Here is an 18,731-nt window from a genome sequence, read left to right as displayed (position 1 = left end):
TCCTGACCATTAATTAGGAACCCGGAACACAAAAAAAGAACATAACAGCAGCAAATACAAATAGAAAATAGGTCTTTTTATGTAGAAAATAGGAAATAAAGGAACCAACACTCATTTTGAGCTCCTTCTTTAACAGCAGATATTTAGTAAACTGGTGTCCTGACTACAAATATTAGGCTAATTCTATTTCAGGTGTATAGGCCCATTAATGCTAAAAATTGAATTCCAGTTTAGGTTGTATCTCACAAGCTAAATCCACGTTCTAGTTGCCCATGTGCACACTGAATAGCATGTCCTATTTGCTTACCAGTACGTGGCAAGTAAAACCTGGCAAGATTCATATTGACAAACAGTCCAGAATGCTATCCAGTGTGCCCAAATTTAAATTTTACAGTATTAGTCTACTTTTCTGGCCAGTATTTATCTGTCATACATTTGTAGGAATGTAGGTGGGCCACAACATTTTTGCATAGGGAAAGAGCAGATGTGCAATTTCAGCATGGGCAAATACTTCCTTACTTAACTGAGTGCAGGGACTAACTGTATTTTGCAAGTGCTGCATAGGTAGGGAAAAACTGGCATTGTCATAACACCGTTAGATATTCAGTCATTTTAAACATATCTCTGGGACCATCCCTTGGGAAGGTATAATTGTTAGGATAATAATATACAGAGATAACCCAATGAGCAGGACGTTACAAAATACATAAATAATGAATGAAAAATCGTAGCTTCAATTTCTTACCTGAGCAAATATTTGTCCAATACAGGAACGTGGCCCCAGGGAGAATGGAAAGTAGGTATAGTAAGGCCTATTCATTAAATAGAACAGCAATAATTAGTCATATAAAAAAAAGTTACATTATAAAACAAATAAACAGCATATCAAAGGAACATGTACACAGCCAATACTGCAATATTTGTGTTGCAATCAGCAGACATTCCAACCTCAAATTATCCCCCCAGGCTTTTTTTTTTACTATTTATTTTTATGTACCTTATACAATCATAAGTAAGGTTACAGGGTTAGCCACATTTAAGATGTCATCAGTGATGTCATGAGAGGTGTCACTGACTATGTCATGAGTGATGTAATATGTGACGTCATCAGCAGTGCATTGCGGGCGCGCAAGTTATAGTTAGCTGAACTAACTACAACAGAATTTTTCTGTGGTTTTGTATGAGTGAAATGTCCAACTAACTATAACGCCCCAGAAACCTTTGGTTTTTTCAGAGAATTTCTAAGGTTTTTTAAATGCTAATTTCTAACTATAATGTGCCTGAAACCTATGGTTTTTTCAGTGAATTTCAAAGGTTTTTTAAATGCTAATTTCTAACTATAACGTGCCTGAAACCTATGGTTTTTTTCAGTGAATTTCTATGGTTTTTTAAATGCTAGTTTCTAACTATGCCTACAGAGGTAGGACATGTGAAGAAAGAAGAAAAAACACACAGAAAGAAGCAAAAGAAATGCAGAAAGAAGCAACAGAAATCCATAGACGAAAAAAATGCAGGAAGAAGCAAGACGTGCAGAAAGAACAAACAGAGCAGCAGAAAGAGGCCTTGTTGCAAAATCATCTTGTGTCCTCAACTTTTTCAGACGGGTACTGGTGGTAACTGAATCTGACTAACTAGGCCTAGAGCCAGTGTTATGCTAAAAGACACTTAGAATACAGTGAAAACACCTTCATACACTAGGGAACACTATGCGTTGGGGTACCCCTGTGATTAGCATTATCTCCTCTGTAAGGCCCTAGTACATAATAGGGCATGGGGATTAAGTCAGAGGTGCAGAAAGGCTCCGCCCTCTCTCTTCACCACTGTACAAATGTGCCATGTGGCATGTTTTAAGTTGGGGGATTAAGTCCCCTTGAATCCTGAGGGTCCCTGGAGTACAAATAGCCCACCAGGTACCTCCAGTAAGCGCCACAGGGCTGCATTGCAGAGAAGTGTAAAAAGGGGCGTGGCCTGGACCACCTCTCTGCAACACAGGCCTCTGGCACTTTTTGGAGGTACCTGATGGGCTAGTTAGCCCCCAGGGGCCCTCAGTATTGAAGCCCCCTCCCTGGTCACTTCTGACCCGGGGACCCCATCCCCCAGGGCCTGGCTACCTCAATGGGGACCGTGGGGGGAGCCACGGTCCCTTCTGGCCGTGTGGAAAAGCAATGTGGTTTGGATTTTGAAAGAGAGAGCATGTTTCCTGCACTCTCTTCCAAAACGCAAACCCGAGTTTGCTTTGACAGGGGGGCACCCCGGGACACTGCAGGAGCCGGCCCTGGGGGGTGGCGGTCCCCATGGCCATCACAGGCTGCAGGAGGGGGGCTGGTGGCCCCCCTCCCATTGCATGCAGAACCCCGGGAAGGTGGTGGTCCCTGGGGCTCAGGGATCCGTATCGGCTCCCCAAATTAGCATATTAGTGCCCCAGGGCGGTGGCGGTCCCCGGGGCGTGTGGGGGGCTCAAGCCTCCCCACACTCCCCGGGGACACTATTTTTATTATAAAAGCTCCGGGGGTGGAGATCCCCGGGACAGCTGGGGCGTGTGTCCACGCAAATTAAACAATCAAAGCCCAGTGTTGGCGGTCCCCGGGGTTTGGGGGGCTTTGAGGCCCCCCACACATTTTAAAATTAGCCCCGGGGCTGGCAGTCCCTGGGGCTTGGAGGGCTGTGTGCCCCCCAACTATGTAATCAAGCCCCGGGGAGGTGGCAGTCACGGGGCAGTGTGGGGGGGATTGGGGCCCCCCCACATGTTTTTCACTGCCCTCGGGACCTGGCCCACCCTAGGCTTAAATTAAACAAAGCGCGGGAGCCCGCACATCTTTTTTATTTTCTTGGCTGGACTGCGCACCCAGCGTGAATGCGGCTGATTATTTTTTTTAAATGCTTTTTTGGGTCCTGGCGGTCCTTGTGGGACCCCCTGAGCAAGCCTAGGGGGGTCAGGCTGTTTCTATCCTGCCCCCTTTTCTCATTTTGCGTGTTTCTTTAACTGCTTTCTTGTACCTCGGTTCTACCGAGGCACAAGATGGCTGCCAACACTTCAAGGTTTGGAGTGTTGACAGTCAATTAGAATACAGCTCGTGTTCGGCAGGGTGCGCAGATCCACCGTGCCTCTATATATCGATATGTTTTTTATTTTGATTTTCTCAGCAACTCCTAAACTGGTTTTCTCCATTTAGCAAAAAGAGTTCTTTCTGAACCAAGGGCTACCTTTTTGTCAAATTTGGTGTAATTCCGTTCAGCAGTTCGGGCTGTAGCCGTGTCTAAAGTTTCCTATGGGAATTAACATGGAGAAAACATGTTTTGGAACCCCCCTTTTTTCTCTGCCCCCGCTTGCCGAATCACCCCGAAACTTCCAAGATACGAGCGGACCAGAGCGGGTCATAAGTTTTGAAAATTTTGCAAAGATTCGTCAACCGGCGCCAAAGTTATTGGGAAAACAAAAAATGTGTTTCCTATAGAAGCTAGGTCCTAACTATAACTATCTACTGGCGACCGCCAGTAAATAATATAAGTATATATATTCACAGAAAAAAATATAGGTTTCAGGCGCGTTGTATTTAGAAATTAGCATTTAAAAAACTTTAGAAATTCACTGAAAAAAACATAGGTTTCAGGGACCTTATAGTTGGTTGGACATTTCACTTGTACAAAACCATAGAAATTCCCCCATTATAGTTAGTTCAGCTAACTATAACTCACGCCCCGCAATGCACTGCTGATGACGTCACATATTACATCATTCATGACATGGTCAGTGACATCACTGACGACATCACTGATGACATCTCAAATGATATCACTGATGACATCATCCAGTGATTGTGTGTTTCCATAAAGTTTAAATATGTATTAAATGTATGCCAAGGTGCATTGAAGAATGAGTGGGTTTATAAGTGTCTGGATGGAGGATTTAGTAGGTGCATCACTGACTATTTAAGTGAGTTATTTCATGTGTCTTATTGAATGCATGGGTTAGTGACTAAACTGTGTAAATGTCTGTATCAGTCTGTCTGCTGTTGTATGAGCTGCTTCTTGGATTGGTTAGTAGCTACATAAGTGTCTATATGGGTTATTGATTGGTTGCCAGAGTATTTGTATGGGTGCCTGATTGTGTGTGTGGGTGCGTGGGAGATGTGTGACTGTGTGTTTCATGTTTGAGGGATTGATTCACTGGCTGTATGGGTTCAATAGTGCATGTGGAAACAGCTGTATGGGTGGGTCAGTGTGTGTATTGGTGTGCTACTGAGTAAATGGATGTCTCAGTGGTACATGTCCAAGTAACGACATATGTAAAAGGCAGTGTATGTGAGAGGTGGAGTATATATGACAGTCAGTGATGATGAGGGTGGCTGTATAGATGAGTGTTTACTTGTATCAGTGATTGTATAAGAGAGTAAAAATGTATTTGTTTCTGTTTGAATAAGTGTTCTGTTGTGTGTTTAACTCTATAGGTCAGTAAATGGAAGTGCGATTTATTCTTTGCATGACTGACTAAGTGTGTAAGTAACTCCATGAATGATTGGCGCTGTGTGAGTGTCTGTATAGATGTATGAGTGAATATGATAGTGTTGTATTGATGAGTGACTGTATATATGAGTGATTGTATGGGTGAATGAGTGGATGTGTGTGTAGACCTAGGAATCAGTGAGTTGTATGTAGCAACTGGTATTGGTGTGTCGATGGTTTTGAAAATGGTAGTCTGTATTTTACAGTGGGTGTATGAAAGGTTATATTAGAGTCTGAGGATAGGCATCCGATTTTCATGTAGATGATGTCATCAGTGATGTCATTTGAGATGTCATCAGTGATGTCACTGACCATGTCATGAATGGTGTAATATGTTACGTCATCAGCAGTGCATTGCAGGCGGAGAGTTATAGTTAGCTGAACTAACTATAACAGGGGAATTTCTATGGTTTTATACGAGTGAAATGTCCAACTAACTATAACGTGCCTGAAACCTATGGTTTGTTCAGTGAATTTAATTTGTTTTTTAAATGCTAATTTCTAACTATACCTACAAAGTTAGTACATGTGAAGAAAGACGAAGAAAAGCGCAGAAAGAAGCAAGACAAATGCAGAAAGAGGCAAAAGAAGTCCAGAAAGATGATAAAAACTGCAGGAAGAAGCAAGAGATGTATAGAAAGAACCAACAGAGGAGCAGAAAGTCCTCCTTTGCCCCCAACTTTTTAGTGACAGGTACTGGTGGTAACTGACTCTGACTAACCAGGACGGGAGCCAGTGCTATGCTGAAAGACACTTAGAATACAGTAAAAACACCAACATACACTAGGGAATACTATGTGTTGGGGTACCCCTGTGATGGGCATGACCTCCTCTGTATTTGCCTTGAGTTAGTGCCTGGGTCATTGCATGAGTACTTGGGTAGGGACTGCATGATTAGAGTGCTGCAAGGACAGTGCATGGTGATTTTATAACTGCTTGGGTTTTGGCGGAGTGATTGGATAAGTACATGATGCTAGATGGCTGATTGAGGAGTGCATGGGTAGTGACAGAGGGATTTCTGGAGTGCCAGGGTACAACCTGGATAATTGGAGGAGTGAATCACTACTGTGTAGGTGGTTAGAGGTCTGCATGGGTAGTGCACAGGGGATTGCAGCAGTGCATGTGTTAGTGCCTGGGTCATTCCATGAGTACATGGGTACTGAATAGAAGATTAGAGTACTGCAAGGATAGTGCATGGTGAATTTATAAGCGCATGGGTTTTGGTAGAGTGATTGGATAAGTACATTGTGGTAAATAAATATTTACCGTCGGAATTTCTATGCAGTAAAGTTCAATAAAATAACTCAATCGGAAATAAGAGGCAAAATCCGTGATATCTGAGTTTATAAGGGTTTTATTCCATAAAATGGAATGGTTCGAACCAGGGTATCATGTTCCTTTCACCATCAAGGATCAGGAAGGGATAGAGCATACTTTATTGACAGAATACAATATTTATAGGCAATGCATATAATGGTGATGGATACAGAAGGCGTAACAGCTGAGAGAAACGAGATAAGAACACATGTGCGTAACAGAAAGGCGTGCACGAGGGCGTACACAGAGGTGTGTGCTAGAAACGTCACATGAAAGTGTCACAAGTGGGTGGATACATAGTGGAATCTTGCAGTGTCAGCAGAAAATCTGTAGCAAGGATGCGCGCGCAGCAGCATGACGTGTGACTGACGTGAGGCTGGAGGGTGCAGGGGACTTGACATTTAACACTAGAGGAAAGAGACAGAAGTCTGGCATGTCAGATCGACTCGTTCCTAAATCATATCTGATATCTTGTGTTTGGGGAACTATACTATCTAAAAGGAAAAGGTCTCTTGGGCAGAGGCTACTCTATACTGACTATTAATGCGTGCATATGTGACTACGTGTCTGCGTGTAATGCGAGGGGCCATGGGCCTACCATGGTAACAGGAGCAATGAATTACTTGCATGGAGACAGAGAGGCCGGGCCCTTCGCTCTGCAGCCGAGAAATGTTTATCTATTCTGCTAGACTGGAATGTGTTTTCGAGGAGCTGAACTCGGCTATACTGATAACTTGAAGGTAAAATACTGTCTTTGGCAGGCAAACAGGCCGAGCCGGGCACCGCTCGCCACGCAGGGAGTAGGACAGAGGTCAGGGATGTATCCCACGTTGCAGCTTTCAGGAGATAGAGAACAGAAAAGGCTCGATGGCAGAAATCAGGGCCTAGCTCTGCAGGGCTAGGAAAACGTGGAAGTGCACCATGAAAAGACGTTGGCAAGGCATACTTAGGAACTGAATTATCGATCCATTCATGGTGGATCTGAAAGAGGACATATTAACGTTGGACGCAAATGTATTTGCGTTTTCATAGCAGGTTGTCAGAGCTCCAAGCATACCTGGTTAGTAATCACCTTGACTGTACTTGCGCGGGAGCAGAGATGAATAGGCTCAGGAACTAGATGCCAGTACCCGAATCCCAAGAGACGATGGTGGCAGGTCAATAAGAACCTCCCCACATCATCCTCCGGGAAGGGGGTGTGGATAAAATAACAAACAGAGAAGAGACTGGTCCGGAAAGTTCCCTCAGACTACTTCCTTCAGGGGCGTCTGCGTATTGGAAACCTGTAAGAGGAGCACACCATTAGTTTTTCCTTCCTACGCTACTCTAACTCTAATGATCTCGGGTTCAATCTAAAACTCACTTAATACTTTTCCGGACCTTGCTTCTCTTCTATGGAATGAGTTGTTTTTCGTCTAGTAGTTGCTGCTGCAGGGAAGACAAGGGCGGATGGTTACTTCCCTTACTACTGCTATTCTATGGTCACCCCTGATACTACCTTCTTCTAAATATACTCACTTGATTAACTACTTGAGAACGCTGCTTCGGGGGTTCTGTAAAGTTGTTCTGAGTTGGGAAAAAACTTGGACAGGACTTTACTTATAGATAGTCTTTACACCAGCAATGACTCAAGGAGGAATGTTCTGACAATCCTTGTTTCCGACTTTTACACAAAGTTCAGGAAATGGTTTCTCTTCCCCTTTGCCATTCAAAGTTCAAGGAAAAAGACTTTTCGTTCCTTTTTTCGTTCTGTCCTCAGATCGGATTTCTCAATTTCTCTTTGCTCAGCATTCAAGAAAAGACCTTTCTCATTTCTCCTTTTACTCAATGTTCAAGAAAGGGAATTTGCTTCCTTTCGGTCACACAGGATTTAGAAGTTCAGAGTATGCACTTGACAATGTTAACTATAACACTTTGAATATCTTCAGTTTGGCCAAACACTAGTTATTCGACACTTAGCTCTCTGTTGTTGACTGACGCTGTTGTCCGCTGAAGTCTTCTTCTTCTCCACAGGAAATCACCTTAATTCAGAATCACACTTCGACGACTCTTCGGAGGTTCACTAGACGCTGGAAACTTGGACTTGGGGAAGGGGGTTGTTATTACGCGTTTGAATTAACACGCCGTAATAACGTTTCCTCGACACTCGCGATAATCGCAAATGGAGTACTTCAAAAACTGGACACTTTAATCTAAGGATTCAAGGAATTCGTCAGAGTACGCACACTGGTTCTTCTTCGCTAACGGTTCAGGTGAAGTGCGTAGTTTCTAGAACTTGCGTCCCGCTCATACTCTCCGCGCCAGAACGAGGCTTAAACGACTAGAGCGTCAACCTCACAGCACCACGGCACAGTGGCAGCCATTTTGTCTCTCCAGAGTCGGACTCTCTCTGACCATGATAACTCTGTGGATCTTCGGGCTTCACTTTGGGTCGAGGTTAAACCACACACCATTGTATCCCCATGACGGGTTCTGACAGTACCCCCCAACAAGGCAGGCTCTTTCCCTCTGGGCTTGGAGGGGTAGCGCTGGTGAAAGGAATGAACCAATCTGGGAGCGTGAACATCTTCTTCCAGTTCCCACGATCGCTCCTCAGGTCCATAACCCTTCCAGTCGATGAGGTAGTACAGTTTCCCTTTGGAAAGCTTGGAGTCCAGAATGTCTTTTACCTCAAACTCCGTTCCCGTCTCCAGGTGAATTGGCTGAGGGGGTGCTTGCATCCTCAGGTCTGCAGAAGTTCTCTTTAGCAATGAGACATGGAAGACAGGATGAATCTTTAGCCTAGGAGGAAGTGTCAATCGATAGGTGACGGGGTTGATTTGTTTCTCCACTGGGTAAGGACCAATAAAGCGAGGTTGAAATTTTCTATTACCTTTTAGTCTCAGATGCTTTGTGTTCAACCACACCTTATCTCCCACGGACAGTGGAGGACCAGCGCGCCGTTTCCTATCCGCATAAATCTTGTACTTCTCCTTAGCCTTTTGCAGATTGTCTGTTGCCTGTTGCTGGATGTGACCCATCTGCGACACCAGGTCCTCGACAGCTGGGACTGCCGTTTCCATTTGTCGGATTGATGCGTTTGGATGTCGCCCATAATTCAAGAAGAAGGGGGAGAAACCAGTGGAGCTGTTTCTTGCATTGTTATGGGCGAATTCCGCCGACCACAGGTAATCGGCCCACTGAATTTCTTCCTTCAGAAGGAATAGTCGAAGATACTGTTCCAGTTCTTGGTTCACCCTCTCTGTTTGCCCATCTGTCTCTGGGTGATAACTCGTGGAAAACCTAACTTCTGTACCTAGACCCTTCATGAATGCCTTCCAAAAGTGGGATATAAACTGAGTACCCCTATCTGAAATGACCACCTTAGGTATGCCATGGATCCTGACTATTTGGGAGTTAAAATGATCTGCTACTTGTTTGGCTGATGGGGTTCCTTTTAATGCTATGAAATGGGCCATTTTTGAGAAAGCGTCTACAACAACTAGAATTGTGTCATAACCTCTACTCAAGGGTAAATCGGTAATGAGATCAAGAGTTACAGTGTGCCAGGGATAAGGAGGGGTGGGCAGGGGTTGCAGGAGCCCTTTAGGTGCTTGTCTTTCAGATTTTCCCTGCGCGCAGATCTCACAAGCCTTAACATATCTCTCAATATCTGTTGACATCCCAGGCCACCAATAGTGTCTCTTTATCAGTTCTTCAGTCTTGTTCTCTCCTTTGTGCCCCGCCAGCTTATCATCATGACACTCACGCATCACCTGTTGCCTCAATTCTGTTGTAGGCACATACAAGGCCTCCCCTTGATATGGCAACTGACGAACGATCTTCCTGTCAGGGTTTTCTTTAACCCAATTTTGCTTGTCCTCCGGACTCATGCTTTCTGCTATGGCCTCTTGGACATTGATCGAAACTGTGGCTCCAATAAACTTGCTCACAGGGATGATTGGTTGAATCTCTATGGCCGCTCTCTGAGGGTCGGTATCCAGTCTGGAAAGTGCGTCGGCCTTCCCGTTTTGCGCTCCTGGGCGGAAGGTAATTACGAAGTCGTAATCCGCGAAGTACAGGGACCATCTGAGTTGCCTTGGCGTGAGCGTTCTGGCGGATTTCAAGAACTTCAGGTTCCGGTGATCTGTGAATACCGTGACTTGATGCTGTGTCCCCATCAAATAATGCCGCCACTCCTTGAAGGCATCCTTGATAGCCAGTAATTCTTTCTCGGTGATGGTGTAGTTAATTTCCGCCGGAGTCAGCTTTCTGGATCGGTAAGCCACTGGATGCAGTTGACCTGTGCTCTTGTGGCGCTGCGATAGGACTCCTCCCAACGCCTGGTCCGACGCATCGGTCTCGACATAAAACGGTTCCGATGGATCGGCATGAAGCAGGACTGGTGCAGAAGTAAAGGCTTCTTTTAAGTTCTGAAAAGCTTCCTCGGCCTCTCTCGACCACTCGAACTTTATTCCTTTCTTTAACAGCCTGGTAAGGGGTAGAATCTTTCCGGAAAATTCTCTGATGAATCGTCTGTAGAAATTGGCAAACCCAATGAAACTTTGGACCTCTTTCACACTCGTTGGAGATTTCCAGGTGGTTACTGCCTCTATCTTCCGCGGATCCATTAAGATGCCAGACGGGGAAAGGACAAATCCCAAAAATTCGACCTGGGAAACGTCGAAGGCACACTTCTCCAGTTTTACAAACAGTTTGTTCTCTTGTAGTTTTCTCAAAACTCCTTTTACCTGTTCGTGATGTCTCGCCACATCGGAGGAATAAATCAAGATGTCATCAATATATACGATGGCACACTGGTCGATGAACTCTTTCAAGACATCATTAATAAAATGCTGGAAGGCAGCTGGGGCATTACATAGCCCGTAGGGCATCACTTGGTACTCGAATAGGCCGAATCTAGTCCGAAAGGCCGTCTTCCACTCGTCACCTTCTCGCATCCTGACCAGGTGGTAGGCCCCTCGCAGGTCTAATTTTGTGTAGACTTGAGCTCCTTTGACTTGGTCTAATAACTCCGATATCAAGGGCAGAGGGTATCTGTTCTTCTTCGTTATCCTATTGATTGCTCGGTAGTCGATACAGGTTCTCAAGTCCCCTTCCTTCTTTGGCACGAAAAATAGGGGCGACGAGACAGGCGACTGTGAAGGTCTGATGAAACCATTCGCCAGATACTTGTCCAGGTATTCTTTCAGATGTTGGTGTTCCTTCTCGGTTAATGCGTACACTCGACTGCATGGCAAGTTGGCTCCAGGTTCTAGATCAATCTTGCAGTCGTAGGCTCTGTGTGGAGGTAACATCTCAGCTTCCACTTCGTTGAACACCCCTTCGAATTCCTTGTACACCTCCGGGACCAGGCTGGTGTTTATGGCGCACACGGAGTGCTCTACAAGACTCAAGGCATGAGCTGGGTTTATTTCTTCTCCACTATTCCTTGGAACAAAACAGTTCTCACAACAGTAGTTCGAGTCCATGTGAACGGTTCTGGAACTCCAGTCAATTGTGGGGTTATGCTCCGTGAGCCATGGTAGCCCAAGAATTAACTGAAACTGTGGAGCATCGATCAGGTTGAACTGGATCAATTCACGATGACCCTCTGCGGTGGTCAGCTCCATCACCTCTGTGTGGCTTACGATGGGCCCCGACGATAGGTTAGTTCCATCCACGGCGCGGACTGGTTCACTTTTCTCTTTTTGAATGGCTCTGATTCCCACCTTGTCCGCAAAACGCAAGTCGCAGAAATTTCCCGTCGCTCCAGAGTCTACCATGACGGAGACTTCGGTCAGGACCGTCGATCGGAACATCACCCTCATAGACAGAATCAGATGTGGGGCCGCCGCTTGTAGGGTATTGGCCACATGGTGTTCCTTTGGAGTCTCTTCAATGATCGCACCCACCCGTTCAACTCCAGCCACAGGTGGTGCCGCTAGTTTTCCTTCGGCTTGAAGGTTCCTTTGGGTTTCTTCGGACAGTTTCGGACAAAATGCCCACTCGAACCACAATAAATGCACAGGTTGTTCGTTCTCCTTCTTTCTCTTTCTTCTTTCGTTAGGGGCCCTCGGATGGTTCCGATCTGCATGGGTTCTACTCCGGAGCTTCCTTCTGAGGTTCGTGTTCCCTCTGAACGCGCCCTGTCAAATCTGGGAACGACAGTCCGGAAATCTTTTTTCTTTTCCCCTCGCCGCTCTCCTTGACGAAAATCTATTTCTAGAACTAAATCGATGAGGGCCGATATCTCCGTTGGGCGATTTGGAATTTGGGCCAACACGTCCTTCAGCTCGTCTCTCAACCCACGATAAAACACTGCTGCTCGTTTGCTTTCTGGCCAATCCGTCTCCACCACCAACTTGTTAAACTGCGCCAGATATGCTATTAGGTCTCGATTGCCCTGTCGCAAATCTAATAATTCGTTGTCCACAACTTGGGAGATCCTCCTGCGATCAAATATTCGAAGAAACTCTTGTTTGAAATTTTCGAAGTTCCTCAACAGCGGGTCTTCTCTGGTGACTAGAGGCATGGACCAGGCCGCTGCGTCTCCGCTCAAATACGAGAGAATGAAGGCTACTTTGGACTGCGCGTCAGGGAAAATAGATGGGCGGCACAGGAAATGCAGGGAGCATTGCGAGAGAAATATCTGTGCCTTCTGTGGGTCCCCACTAAACCTTTCAGGGGCGGCTAGAGGGATAACTGGGGACAGGGAGTGTATGACTTGTGTAGTTGACCTATTTGTTGCTTCTAACACTGGATTCATGGCCTCCCGCTCTAAACTACTAGTTCTGTGCAACCTCAGGGCTAGCTCGGCTGTTTCCTTCCGGGCGTTCACTACCTCTTGTTTTAAATTCTGATTTTCTTCCCTTACTGCTCCCAGTTCCTTGTGGATTGCGTCTAGGATTGTCCCTAACGATTGTACATCTATTCCTTCGGCCATCTCTGCTCAGGTGCAAAATTTACTTGGGCACTTCACTCTGTCAGAGCTCCAAGCATACCTGGTTAGTAATCACCTTGACTGTACTTGCGCGGGAGCAGAGATGAATAGGCTCAGGAACTAGATGCCAGTACCCGAATCCCAAGAGACGATGGTGGCAGGTCAATAAGAACCTCCCCACATCATCCTCCGGGAAGGGGGTGTGGATAAAATAACAAACAGAGAAGAGACTGGTCCGGAAAGTTCCCTCAGACTACTTCCTTCAGGGGCGTCTGCGTATTGGAAACCTGTAAGAGGAGCACACCATTAGTTTTTCCTTCCTACGCTACTCTAACTCTAATGATCTCGGGTTCAATCTAAAACTCACTTAATACTTTTCCGGACCTTGCTTCTCTTCTATGGAATGAGTTGTTTTTCGTCTAGTAGTTGCTGCTGCAGGGAAGACAAGGGCGGATGGTTACTTCCCTTACTACTGCTATTCTATGGTCACCCCTGATACTACCTTCTTCTAAATATACTCACTTGATTAACTACTTGAGAACGCTGCTTCGGGGGTTCTGTAAAGTTGTTCTGAGTTGGGAAAAAACTTGGACAGGACTTTACTTATAGATAGTCTTTACACCAGCAATGACTCAAGGAGGAATGTTCTGACAATCCTTGTTTCCGACTTTTACACAAAGTTCAGGAAATGGTTTCTCTTCCCCTTTGCCATTCAAAGTTCAAGGAAAAAGACTTTTCGTTCCTTTTTTCGTTCTGTCCTCAGATCGGATTTCTCAATTTCTCTTTGCTCAGCATTCAAGAAAAGACCTTTCTCATTTCTCCTTTTACTCAATGTTCAAGAAAGGGAATTTGCTTCCTTTCGGTCACACAGGATTTAGAAGTTCAGAGTATGCACTTGACAATGTTAACTATAACACTTTGAATATCTTCAGTTTGGCCAAACACTAGTTATTCGACACTTAGCTCTCTGTTGTTGACTGACGCTGTTGTCCGCTGAAGTCTTCTTCTTCTCCACAGGAAATCACCTTAATTCAGAATCACACTTCGACGACTCTTCGGAGGTTCACTAGACGCTGGAAACTTGGACTTGGGGAAGGGGGTTGTTATTACGCGTTTGAATTAACACGCCGTAATAACGTTTCCTCGACACTCGCGATAATCGCAAATGGAGTACTTCAAAAACTGGACACTTTAATCTAAGGATTCAAGGAATTCGTCAGAGTACGCACACTGGTTCTTCTTCGCTAACGGTTCAGGTGAAGTGCGTAGTTTCTAGAACTTGCGTCCCGCTCATACTCTCCGCGCCAGAACGAGGCTTAAACGACTAGAGCGTCAACCTCACAGCACCACGGCACAGTGGCAGCCATTTTGTCTCTCCAGAGTCGGACTCTCTCCGACCATGATAACTCTGTGGATCTTCGGGCTTCACTTTGGGTCGAGGTTAAACCACACACCATTGTATCCCCATGACGGGTTCTGACACAGGTCGAGGAGGGAAGTTACATGCACTTTAAGCTCGTACATGGAGACGGTGGGGTTTACGTTAGGGGACACAATTGACCATAAAAATTCATATTACCTCATTCCCTCCTTGTCCCCTACGGACCCTTCATGATATATCAATCTTCATTAGTCCATCTATTTGTTCATATAACATCATTTGCTCTTCCTTTTTCAGGCGGGTTTTAGAACGTGGACTTGGATGAGGAAAACATGATGTGGCGCACAAGCCGCAAATCGCTGGCCCACATTGCATACATAGGCAACAACTGAATACTATGAGAAGGGCTATTCCGAGGAAAGATAGGACTTTCCATCCCCAGGCTGATAACACGCTCCAGAACCAACCGGACCAAGTCCAGGTGCCTGGATTCTGGTGTATCTGACTTGCAATCTTATGGAGACGCGTTATGGCTTTATATACTGACGGTGCGTTTTCTGGAATGAAAACACAGCAACTCGATCCGATGACTCTACAGGCTCCGCCCCTATCGGCCAGGATGACGTCAAGAACAAGACGATTTTGAAGGACAACAAGTCTCATAGCAGACTGTTCCTCTGTTAAGTTGCCTAGGGCAGAAGTAGTTTCATTTACCACTGCTTCAAGGGTTCTGGTCAAGTGACGTATTGATTTGCTATTGAAGATAGCTCCTAAATAGGGAAAGAAACCTTTATTGAAATCTGTATATTGTTCCCATGCCGTTTCAGTATAGTCGACAATCGGGAGTTCTCTCTTGGGTCTATTAAGTTCTAGCCGGGAGTTCTCATGATAGTCAGATGGAGCTAGAAAAACAGGTGGCAGAAGGAATGCAATGTAACATGTCCCATCCCAATCTAGTGGCAAACGTATATAGGCTGTATGACCACAAATGAAATAGGAATGGCGGGTAGCTTTGAATGTAGACTTGCCTTTATCACTGAAATCGATCACAGTAGTACATTTACTATGACCTAGAGGTACCGAACCCTTCTTTCTGACACATAATTCGCCTTTGACTGGTAACACTGACATAGAGGGTAAGTCTGGTCCTGTATCGGACTGGACATTCAGAATCATGAGGTTAAGTGTATAATTACCTAATCCATATACTTCATTTTCTAGATCGGTCCCTGTCCTTTGTGGAAGACCCTCCTTGTTAGGATAACATGCTTTATGCAGAACTGTGTTCAGATTTCCCCATACCCAACTGCCTTTGTAGACTATAGAATCAGAGTCTAAAGAATGTATTAAACTAAACCAGGCACCACAGGAACCATTATGTGTGAACGGATACGGGAAGAGAGGCAGGACTCCCTTGTATTTCTGATAGGGAGGAAGTCGGCCACATATCCAACAATTGGTAGCATTGCTGGTCTGATGGGAATGATGTAACATACTGATAAAAGTATTGTTGCGCAGCGCAAGCCGATAGGATAACTCGTGCGGGGGTAGTTCGCTGAAAGTATGCTCGATAGCGCTATTTGGAAAGAAATGTGCATGTATGGAAATAGGGAAATACATGTGTAGCAGTAAACTTGCAGCAATAATCGTAAGACTCAGAAAAAACATAATCAATAATGTCACGATACAGTGACTACGAAGAGATTTACAATATTCTCGTTTCTTGAGCTGTTTCTGTCTATCTCTCTCTCTATTGGGGTCTAACTTGTACATGTCAGGAACCTGTCTAACCGCTTCACCTAGGGGAGGACTTAAACAATTAAACTGTCTGACTTGCTAGACCTCAACTTTAGACGGTACTCCTGCTGAGGAGTTTTCTCTACCAGTGGGAGTTTATTATCAGTCTCTAGGATGGGGCCGGGCTGGGAGTCTGATTCTGGCGGCAGTCCATGATACTTTTTTATATGACTCGAGTGGAGCCAGCCCTTGCGGCCCTCCACCTTCACTGCTGTCCTTGTAGTTAATAAAACAAGCTTCGGCTCCTGCCAGCGGGGCTCCAGCGGACTCCTCCTGTCAAAGTTCCTTACAAAGACGTGATTCCCCAGAACAATCTCGTGTGGCTTCACCTCGGTGTTGTCGGGAAAGGCTGCAGCCACCTGTGAACGACAAGATTGTAGTGCAGACATCAAGGAGGCAAGGTAATCTGTCAGCATATTACAGTCAACATCTGTGATCTTACGAGGCAGAGGCGTCCCCCACATATTCGGTGGCCTACCAAAGACCACCTCGTACGGGGATAGCCCTGTTCTAGAGTGTGCAACCATTCTCATGTAAAACAATGCAACTGGCAAGGCGACTATCCAGTCTACCCCTTTCTCGGCACAAATCTTAGCAAGACGTATTTTCAGTGTCTGATTGTGGCGTTCCACGAGACCTGCTGCCTCGGGATGTCGGACGCAGTGGAACTTCCACTGATATCCTAGCAGGAGTGATACCTGCTTCATTAGCTCGGACGAGAATGGTTGGCCATTATCTGAATACACGACACGAGGCAAACCGTACCGTGGGAAGAATTCACGAACCAACTGTTTGGCAGTGGTCGGAGCAGTGTAATCTGGGACTGGATATGCTTCTGTCCAACGGGAAAGTGCACATACAACTACGAGAACATATTTGAATCCTCTACATCGTTCCATCTGGATATAATCCATCTGGAGGACTTCAAAAGGGTGATCGGGAGGATTGAATCCACCTTGCTCTACAGGAATGCTTTTACCTGGGTTGAACTGACAACAGATCATGCAAGTACGCACTTTCTGTTTTGCTGCTGCTCGTAAATGTTTATTGTACCAGAGATTCTGTAAACTGTCTAACATGGCTTTTTCTCCTAAGTGTGCTGGACTGTGTGCGGTGTTGATCATAACTTGAACCATAGAGTCGGGGAGAAACCATGTGGCTTTTCCCTTTGTCATCCATCCCTGGTCTGTCTGGATCCCTCCTAGTTCAGTCCATTTCTTTATTTCGTCTAGAGTAGCATGTGTCTGTATGTCAATTACATCTAGTGCGGGATCCTTAACTGTCATGCAATGTGTCGGTGTCGGAACTATTGTCTTTGTCATATCAGCTGCATGTGTATGAGTCAGAGCTGTGTGTTTCCCGGTTCGATCGGCCAGGTCGTTACCCTGGGAAATAGTATCTGTAACTTTAGTATGCGCCTTGCACTTCATGATAGCTATGGCTGATGGCAAATGTATTGCTTCCAATGATTCTTGAATAAGGGGACCATGTTGGATCTTGGCTCCGTGAGAGGTCAAAAAACCTCTTTCCTGCCAGAGTACACCGAAGTCGTGTACGACTCCAAATGCGTAACGTGAATCTGTGTATATGTTAACATTCCTGTTCTTGGCTACTATACAGGCTCGGGTCAGAGCAATAAGCTCTGCAGCTTGAGCAGACAGTGTATCAATACGGTGTGTTTCTTTGACTTCAGTTTCAGTGGTCACTGCATATGCGGCCACTTATTCTCCTGTGCTTGTTCTCATACATGAACCATCTACGTAAAGTGTCAGGTCTGGGTTAGTCAGTGCAACATCTGTCAAGTCTCATCGGGGCTTTGTTACTGCATTAATGATCTCTATACAGTCAAGTGGAGCTGGATCTGTAATGTTCGAAGGTAACAATGTGGCAGGATTGAGTATATTACAGCGTCTGATTTCTATGTGTGGCTGGAACAATGTCAATTCATAACCTGTCAGTCGTGCTATAGTCAAGTGTTGAGTCTGTGTTCTGTTTAAAAGGACTTCCACAGAGTGTGGAACTTGTACTGTCAGGGAATGTCCTAACACTATAGAATCACTTTGTCGGATTGCTAAGGCTGTTGCTGCAACTGATTTTAAGCACGCAGGCAGGGCCTGGGCTACTGGGTCTAATGTACTCGAAAAATAAGCACGCAGCTTATGTGAACCTGCTTGGTCTTGTGTGAGGACAGATAATGCTGTGCCATCATGTTACAAAAAGTGTAAAAGGTTTGCTGTAGCATGGTGTTGCTAAAACTGGTGCTTGACATAATGCTTTCTTTAATTCATCAAAAGCCTGTGCGTGTTCCTGAGTCCAAGGGAGGACAGCCGAAGTTGCTGCCTCCTGTGTTGTCAACTGTATAAGTGGCTTGGCTAAAAATGCGTATTGGGGAATCCATTGTCTGCAGTAAGAGGTGAGGCCAATGAAGGCCCGCACTTCCTTTTGTGTCTTGGGTTGCGGTAAGTGTGCAATTAACTGAATGCGGTCAGGTGCTAACTGTCTCCCCCTCTTGGACAGCAAGTGCCCAAGGTACACCACTTGCTGAACACAGAATTGTAACTTTGAAGGGGACACCTTGTGTCCCTTGTCAGCCAAAAAAATGCAAAACCGTCAGTGATGCATGTTCACATTCAGGTTCGATACGGGCGGTGATCAATAGATCATCGACGTACTGGAGTAGGGCAGTGTTAACTGGCATGTGAATACTGTCAAGTTGTCTTTTCAATGCTTGGCTGTAGATGCTGGGGCTTTCTGTGAATCCTTGAGGTGCACGTGCAAATTTGAAGCTACGGCCATTTAAACAGAATCCGA

General features: G+C 45.5%; 1 protein-coding gene across 1 annotated transcript in view; it reads right to left on the bottom strand.

Annotated features, from left to right (window-relative positions):
• Positions 1–18,731, bottom strand: part of LOC147690169 (cholesterol 24-hydroxylase-like) — a 445,247-nt gene that overhangs the window by 27,498 nt on the left and 399,018 nt on the right. Inside the window, exon 14 of the mRNA XM_086937761.1 lies at positions 746–812. Within this exon, the coding sequence (XP_086793887.1) occupies positions 746–812 (67 nt within the window). The remainder of the gene's footprint in view (positions 1–745; positions 813–18,731) is intronic.

The sequence above is a fragment of the Lissotriton vulgaris genome, chromosome 9 (genome assembly GCF_964263255.1).
Source record: "Lissotriton vulgaris chromosome 9, aLisVul1.2, whole genome shotgun sequence".
In the NCBI taxonomy this organism is placed as follows: domain Eukaryota; kingdom Metazoa; phylum Chordata; class Amphibia; order Caudata; family Salamandridae; genus Lissotriton; species Lissotriton vulgaris.
The sequence above is the reverse complement of the archived record's forward strand: the minus strand, read 5'-3'. Positions and strand labels throughout refer to the sequence as shown.